The 7,605-nt window shown below is 56.1% G+C and overlaps 1 protein-coding gene across 1 annotated transcript; it reads right to left on the reverse strand.

The window, feature by feature from the left end:
• Window positions 1–1,249: 1,249 nt before the first annotated feature.
• Window positions 1,250–2,550, reverse strand: LOC143165558 (C-C motif chemokine 5-like). Its single transcript, XM_076349075.1, has 3 exons — window positions 2,484–2,550; window positions 1,976–2,087; window positions 1,250–1,586 (listed from the first exon to the last, which is right to left on the reverse strand). Exons 1-3 carry the CDS (start codon window positions 2,548–2,550, stop codon window positions 1,481–1,483), a joined length of 285 nt encoding a protein of 94 aa, XP_076205190.1. The 3' UTR covers window positions 1,250–1,480.
• Window positions 2,551–7,605: the final 5,055 nt, after the last annotated feature.

Here is a 7,605-nt window from a genome sequence, read left to right on the forward strand (position 1 = left end):
GAGTGCACCCTCAGTCAGTTTGGAGACGACACCAAGTTGGGCGGGAGTGTTGATCTGCTCGAGGGTAGGAAGGCTCTGCAGAGGGACCTGGACAGGCTGGATCGATGGGCCCAGGCCAACTGTATGAGGTTCAAGAAGGCCAAGTGCCGGGTCCTGCACTTCGGCCACAACAACCCCATGCAGCGCTACAGGCTTGGGGAAGAGTGGCTGGAAAGCTGCCTGTCGGAAAAGGACCTGGGGGTGCTGGTCGACAGCCGGCTGAACATGAGCCGGCAGTGTGCCCAGGCGGCCAAGAAGGCCAATGGCATCCTGGCCTGTATCAGAAATGGTGTGGCCAGCAGGAGTAGGGAAGTGATCGTGCCCCTGTCTCGGCCCTGGTGAGGCCGCACCTCGAATACTGTGTTCAGTTTTGGGCCCCTCACTACAAGAAGGACGTCGAGGTGCTGGAGCGTGTCCAGAGAAGGGCAACGAGGCTGGTGAGGGGTCTGGAGAACAAGTCTGATGAGGAGCGGCTGAGGGAACTGGGGTTGTTTAGCCTGGAGAAGAGGAGGCTGAGGGGAGACCTCATCGCTCTCTACAACTCCCTGAAAGGAGGTTGTAGCGAGGTGGGGGTCGGTCTCTTCTCCCAAGTAACAAGCGATAGGACGAGAGGAAACGGCCTCAAGTTGCACCAGGGGAGGTTTAGATTGGACGTGAGGAAAAATTTCTTTACTGAAAGAGTGGTTAAACATTGGAACAGGCTGCCCAGGGAAGTGGTGGAGTCCCCATCCCTGGAAGTATTTAAAAGACGAGTAGATGAGGCGCTTAGGGACATGGTTTAGTGGGCATGGCGGTGTTGGGTCGACGGTTGGACTTGATGATCTTAGAGGTCTTTTCCAACCTCAATGATTCTATGAGTCTATGATTCTGTGACCTGGGGAAGATGTGGCAGCCAGGCTGTGGCATGCACGGGGCAACGCAAGGGACAAGCTGAAAGCTCTAAGCCCAAAACCGATGGCAGTTTTGCACCTAAAAGCCCTCAGAGGAGTCTTCAACCCCTTTTGGGTCCCCTTGAAGCGAGTACCCAAATGCCCAGAGCATCCACGCAGCACAGTCCCGTCCCCCTCCCTGCCTGCCCCAGTGAGACCCATGAGGGAGGCAGTGGGAAGAGCTCCCATCCCACCCCAGCCCCTTGGCCAGCTCCATGCCTCGACCAGCCGGCAGCAGCACAGTTGCTGGGGCAGGGAGAAGAAAGGACACTACCCTCCAATACCACATGAAGTAAACCTTTATTTTGTGGCTGTGCTCAGCGGGCAGGTGCTGGCAGGGCCGGCAGCACCCCAGGAGCTGGTGCCCAGCTGGTCGATGTGGTGCAGGGCTCTGGGGAGTCAGTGCCGTCCATCAGCATCGGGGACCTCTGCAGGCCTTTCCAGGAGGATGACTATAAACCTTCCTCCCCACCAGGACGTTGGGTAGCCTGAACCAGGGCACCCGCTCTACATTACAGGGCACGAAGTCTTTTCCTTTTTTGAAGCCTCTGAACTGCTTTCTCCACCCAAGTCATCGCTGGGTTTGTGCAGAACTTGGTTCCATTCCTGATCTCAAACCTGCCAAGATGAAAGGTGAAGCTTGGTGAGACATGACAGCTATAATCCCACTCATGTCCATGCCATCCTCCCTTCCCTGCGTTCCTTCTCCTTTCCCTTTGGCCCTGCACGCTACCCCTGGGTACTTGGTGTCCTACAAGCAGCTCATCCTGCATCCCAGTGACTCTAGAGCCTGTGCAGAGCCTTCAGGAGCTGCAATGAACTTGTGTCCTTAACTTGACCCTGCAGAAGTGACCAGACAGTCAAGTCCTCCCCTCTTAACGCTGGAAGACAGCCACTTGTGGAGGCCACACAGACCTGGCCCGGTCCCGTCCCCAGATGGGATGGATGAACTGAACCTGTGGTGTCCCAGGAGAGAGCACAGCGGTGGAGAAATTACCAAGACTTACACAATTGCTGGCATAAAACACTCCTTGGGGGTTGTGTAGAAACCCTTCAGGTTAGCCAGCCGGAGAGGGGACTTTATGTAACTGAAGCAGCACTCGGACAGTGTGTAAAGGGCTGGAGAAGAAAAAGAGAGCCGGTGAACGCTGGCTTTGGAAAGCAGTCTTTAAGACCTTCCCCCATGACAAGGCTGATGCACACAACATCCCCCAGGTTCTGCAGATGCTGCCACGAGGAGCCCCAGGTGCCCTCCTTCCTTCCTGGGGCAGGAGGACGCTCTAGGTTATCGTCCAGCACCAACAGCCCTGCAGCCGGCTTTGCCGAAGCCACCCGGCCCCGGGAGCAGTCTCCGTCCTTCCCTGCACCCCGGGACGTGCAGCCCTGCCCCGACCAGGGGGTTGCTCCTCCTGCCAGCAGCACTGTCCCCGCTCCACAATGGGGTTTCTTGCCTGACCTCCCCGACGGGACGACCCCCAGCTCCGACCCGCAGCAGTGGCCCGCGAGGTGCCTTACCTGCATCACAGTGTGGGGAGAGGGTGAGTAGCATCGTGAGCGCCAGGACCGTCCTTGCAGCGAGCATGGTGGCTGTGTGAGGGCTCTTCCTCGCAGGGTGCTGCTCTGCCTCTTTGGAGGAGCACAAATGTGAGCTCAGGCACGGAGGTCTGCAATTTATCCTCTCCACCCCTCCCCACATTAGCCCTTTTCCAAAGAATTTCAACCAAATTCAAGTGAAAGCCCTGTATGTTTTCTTTGGCCAAGGGGATTTCCATGTCACGTGGGATCTTCAGGGTTACCGACCGAGATGATACCTAGAAAGACTGGGGAGACTTTGGCAACTTCTGCGTTCATCGAGACGGGTCTGTGGTCTGCGGGGTCCACGAGGGAAGTGAAATCCTCGTCTGCGGAGGCATAAACTCAAGGGCTCCCAAATCCACGGAGAGGGGATTCGCAGCGATGGGAAAGGCAAAGCCCGGCTTTCCACGCAAAGTCACTTTTCAGCCCCAGAGCCAACATAAACATGCTGGAGATGGTTGGATGACTTGTGAACTCCCCGGGGAGCATTAAGCAGAAACGCGGTGACTGCTGCTGCCACCAGCCCTCTGTGGCTTTAAAGCTGCAAGATGTCAAATACTGCCAGAAATTGCACCACATTCCACGCTGTTCCTATGGAGAGGAACACAAGTTTTCCACCAAAAATCCCTGTTTATAGCTAGGAAGCATGGGGTGAAAGGAGAAGGGGGTGCAGCCAAGCTTTCCCTTGCTTAGCGCCTTGGCTTCAAGGGCAGGGCAGGAGGCTGAATCAGGCTGAGGGAAGTGGAAGGAAAAGTTAGTATTCAAAGTTCTTGGGTGTTTTTCCAACATCTTCCTCCCTTTGCAGCCTTGAAGCCTCCCAGATCCTTCAGGGACCTGCAGAAAGGGGGTCAGCCTCTCTGTGTTAACCTGGGGACAGTTTTTCCCCACTGTGCTTGACTCCCCCTTCCTCACCTGGCCATTCAGACCACCAGACCCTTCTGCAGGTCCTTGCCAGTCATGCACAGCCCCTGCTCTGAAGCTTATTTCCCCATTCCCTCTTTTTTTCCAGGCTGTAAGTGGATGCGTGGAGCAGCAGGGTCCCATGCAGATCGCCGGGGTGCCGCGGTCCGCCCTTATCCACTGTGAGCTACCCAAGGGGCCACCTCAAGCCCTTCTTCACATTGGCACCCCCCAGCCACCCTCTGCCCCTTTGGAGCAGGACATTATGCCTGGGACTGTGTCATCCCTGGGTGCCTTTTAAAAAACTTGGGGGAAAAAAACCACCCAGTGCTGAGAACTGCTCTGGTCATGCCCAGGTCTCCTCAACCCCAGCTGCAGCAGGAGACGCATCTCCTGCTGCTGAAGGCGCAGGGCGCCCAGGCGGGGTATGCCAAGGCTCTTCCCAGCCTAGCAGAGATGATTAAAGTACATACTCAGGCAGCTGTAGCTGCTGTGCTTTGGCTCAGCTCCTGTGGAGAGACAGAGTCCCTACGTCTCCAAAGCGTGACTTGGCCCAGGAGGAGCTGGCATGAGGCCACCCATGCTGTGTAGCCGCCAGAGGACTAAAAATAAAGCATTTCTAAACAGGTCCCACAATCCCACAACAGTGCCAGTCCTTCCTCTGTGTGTTCAACCCAGTGACTCAGTGTCTCCCTGGGCTATAAACTCCTCGTGCCTTCCTGCTGGTACCCAAAAGCATCTTTCCTTTCTCCCACAGCTTTGCGGGTGCTCCCTTCCCTTCTCGGCCACCTCCCCACCTCTGCTCTGCCCCAGGCTCCCTTCTTGCAGACTCACGTGCCTCTCCAGGAGCCTCTCCCCAAACCCGGGCCACGGCTGCTGGGACCGGAGTAGCCTCCCATCCCATGGAGACCGTCCCAGCAGGCAGCCTTTTGGAGACCACGACACCCTGAGAGCTGCAGCCAAACTGGCAACGCCGAGCTGGGGACATGGGCCATATTGCTGCTCCCGATGCATTTTTGTCTTGCCTGTGGTGTGCACAGGAGCAGAGCCACCAAGCGCAGGTGGCATGATGCTGTCATACCCATAGCAGATGTCCTCAAGCTGGGGGAATGCCGGCTCCCCTGCAGCTACGGACCAAGGGAGTGCACAGCCTGCCCTAACCACGCCTGGGGCAAAGTCACCATCCAAGGGCTGGACCCTGATCAACGCAGAAGGATTTTGGGGATGGATAGGCATGGTCTTGCTACAAGCCCATGGCACGTCTCCCTGGGGCTTCACCCAACCGCTCCTCAGCTATGGGGGATGCTTTGGGTGGGCGGCCGGGGCAGCACATAGCGCTGGTGGCTGAACAAGTACAGGGGCACCCAGCAGCCAGGGTCAGGGAAGAAGGAAGAGGCTGTTCTGGTGAGGACCTTGAGAAGTAAAAATACTAGTGGGGGCCTGCTTCAGCAGAGTTGTGCTTGCTTATCTGGCAGAAGATCTGGCCTGGGATGCTCTGCTTCCCCTTTCTCAGGTTTTCAAGCCGTCGCTATCGCAGTCAGACAATTCACGACTCCCTGGGGACCCTCTGACATTTATTCTTTTACTTTTTGGGAAGGGAAAGGCTTCTTTCTATTATTTTTTTTATATTACTTGCTTTGTGGCCCTGTAGCTTACCTGGCAGAATTCAAAGGTGCTTCAGAAATGAAGCTTCCCCCATCACCTGAGATGGTCACTGAAGAGGTATGACCCTGGAGAGTCCTGACAACCTCTGTGTTTGTTTACCCAAGGGGCACTTCAGCTACAAGAGCAGCCCTTACGGTGACGTGAACAGGGACACAATCTTCATAAAAGTGGAGATTAAGCAAACACAAAGCATGGAAGAACCACAGCCACACAGCAGAACCACAGCTGTGCAACCGGAGAGCCAAAGCAGCTAAGCGGACATCCTGCATTCTGCTAAGCCAGCACTATGAAAGTGGTGGTCCGTTAGCTTGACCAGAGGCTGCCCTAAGCATGAGTGTGCTTACACAACATTTCATAGAAAACCACCGTGCCGAGCAGGGACGGACATTTCATAAGTCACAATCCAGGTCTCAAACCAGAGAGGATGGAGACTGCAGGGTCTCTGCTTCACGGGAATAACCGTGCCCCTCACACATCACCCTGGAGAGAAGTCAGGGCTCGGAGAAGACAATGGCAGAGGTGTCTGACTGCCAGGTCCAGACTGCAGGGAGCAGTGAGAGGGGACAAGCCAGGAGCCAAGAGTGACCCCAGCACAGGCAGCGTCCTCACCGGTGAGGTGAGGTCCCAACAGGGTCTGAGCATGGTTAGCAGAGCCAGATGCTGGTAACAGGGTCCATCAATGGTCTCAGACACACCAAAGTGAGGAACCAGATCCAGGATCCATTCGGGAGGGTTAGGGGGCATCCATTCGGCAGCAGCAGGAGATGGGGATGAAGACAGGGCTACAACACCAAAGGGGTCATCCAGCCAGGAGACAAGATACCTACAGCCTACAAGGTCTACCCAAGAGACAGGGCCAGAGCCAGGACATCAGACGGGCACTCTTACAACACATCCAAAGCAGGGACTAGAGACTCAAGCCTGAGCTTAAATGGGGCTCCTGGGCCTTGGGCAGAGGTGGGGGGGTGTGTGTGGGGGTGAGTCCATCCACAAGTGAGGCTGGTCAGGGTGATTAAGGCCAATTAGTACCCTCAAGTGCTGCCACCGTGCCATCTAATGGATCCTGTGGGGATGTGAAGGCACGGAGGTGAGCCTGTGTGGAGTCCCAGTGTCTCCTTGTTCTCATAAGGTCAATCAAAACAGCTGGCTAACGAAGTGGTGGAGAGGGTTTGCACTGACGTGGAGCTGGAAACCAAAGATGTGGGTCACCAAGGGACCAGAAGGGGCACACCATGACCACAGGCCCCCTGTCTCCTGTGGGTTGGGGGGAAAACCTCGAGGCAGAAGCACGTGTCTTGCACACTAGGTGCCCCACCTGAGCATGACAGACTTGGCATTAGTTCTCTCCTGGGCCAAATTCTACACCTGAGGCAGCCCATGGACCTCCAGGAGGTGCACGGGAAGGTGCACGGTTGGACATCCTTCGTACAAGGTCTTTCCCTGCACTGTCAGACATAGAGAAGCCGGGGAGCAGCAGCAAAGCCAGCGAGCGTGTGCCAACCAGCTGGCTGAGGGACCGGGCATCCAAAAGCTCCCTCAGTGCTCCGGAGCCGCAGCCCCCGAATGGTGCCATGCCGGCGCCGGCGCTCGCTGTGCGTGTCGGAAATGATTCATTACTGTCGGGGCTGACTTGTTTACACAGCCTCCCCCTCCCTCGCCCGCCCTCTCCCCATAACAGAGAGGAGAAAAGAAAAAAAAATTGTTTTTCTTTCCACAAAGCTTCTTATCCCCCAAACGACCTTTCTGGCCTGGTGATTCATCTCGGGGAAGTTTTCACGGACCTCGCCATCTTCGCAACGCACCAGCAGCGCCAGAGCATGGGGCAGGGCGGCCGCACGGCGTGGGGCTGGGGCATGGCTGGGACGAGGGCTCCTGGGATGCAGGGGAGATGCTCGTCCCTGACCCTCTTGCTCGTTCCAGCTCCCCGCTCCAGGCAAGTCCCTGGGCACTGTCTCTTGTATTGCGTTGCCTTTCCCACCTCTCCTCCCTGACGCTAGAGAGGAGAACACAAGGGCAGCCCAAGCCCTGGCTGAGGTGGGAGATGTCCTAGCTCAGCCCTCGGACTCTTACCCCTTTACAGAACACACTTGGAGCATAACATTTGTTTTCTGTGGGTTGTTTTTGGTCATAGCCTTGCTTAAACAAAGGAAAAACCCAGCTGGTTTTTTCAGTGTTGCCTTAGCAGGATGGGAAATGCAACTCCCTGTGAGAAAATACATCCTCTGCAAATTTTTGGCAAGACTGAAGCCCTTAAACAGTGAAGAGGTGGAGCACTAGCCCGGCCACATCAGCTGCACCGGCTTTGCTGTCTCTCGGCGATGCTGGAATTCCCCCCATGGTGCTTAATCATATGCGTTCATCTCTGCACCTCTGCCGGGACCAGGCTTGGTCACCCAGCCCTGGGCTGAATCCCCTGAGGACAAGAGTTTTTAACATAAGGACTTCAAGGGCAGCCTAAGCTGCAGTGACCATGAAATGGTGGAGTTCAAGATCCTCA

The sequence above is a fragment of the Aptenodytes patagonicus genome, chromosome 11, assembly GCF_965638725.1.
Source record: "Aptenodytes patagonicus chromosome 11, bAptPat1.pri.cur, whole genome shotgun sequence".
Taxonomy (NCBI): domain Eukaryota; kingdom Metazoa; phylum Chordata; class Aves; order Sphenisciformes; family Spheniscidae; genus Aptenodytes; species Aptenodytes patagonicus.

Bases quoted from the DNA above. Each gene is read 5' to 3' on its own strand.
- LOC143165558 (XM_076349075.1), bottom strand. From the start codon at position 2,550: ATGCTCGCTGCAAGGACGGTCCTGGCGCTCACGATGCTACTCACCCTC. The intron at 2,088-2,483 runs GTAAGGCACCTC...TTTCTTCTCCAG, and splicing joins CTCCCCACACTGTGATGCAG to CCCTTTACACACTGTCCGAG. The intron at 1,587-1,975 runs GTAAGTCTTGGT...TCATCTTGGCAG, and splicing joins TGTTTTATGCCAGCAATTGT to GTTTGAGATCAGGAATGGAA.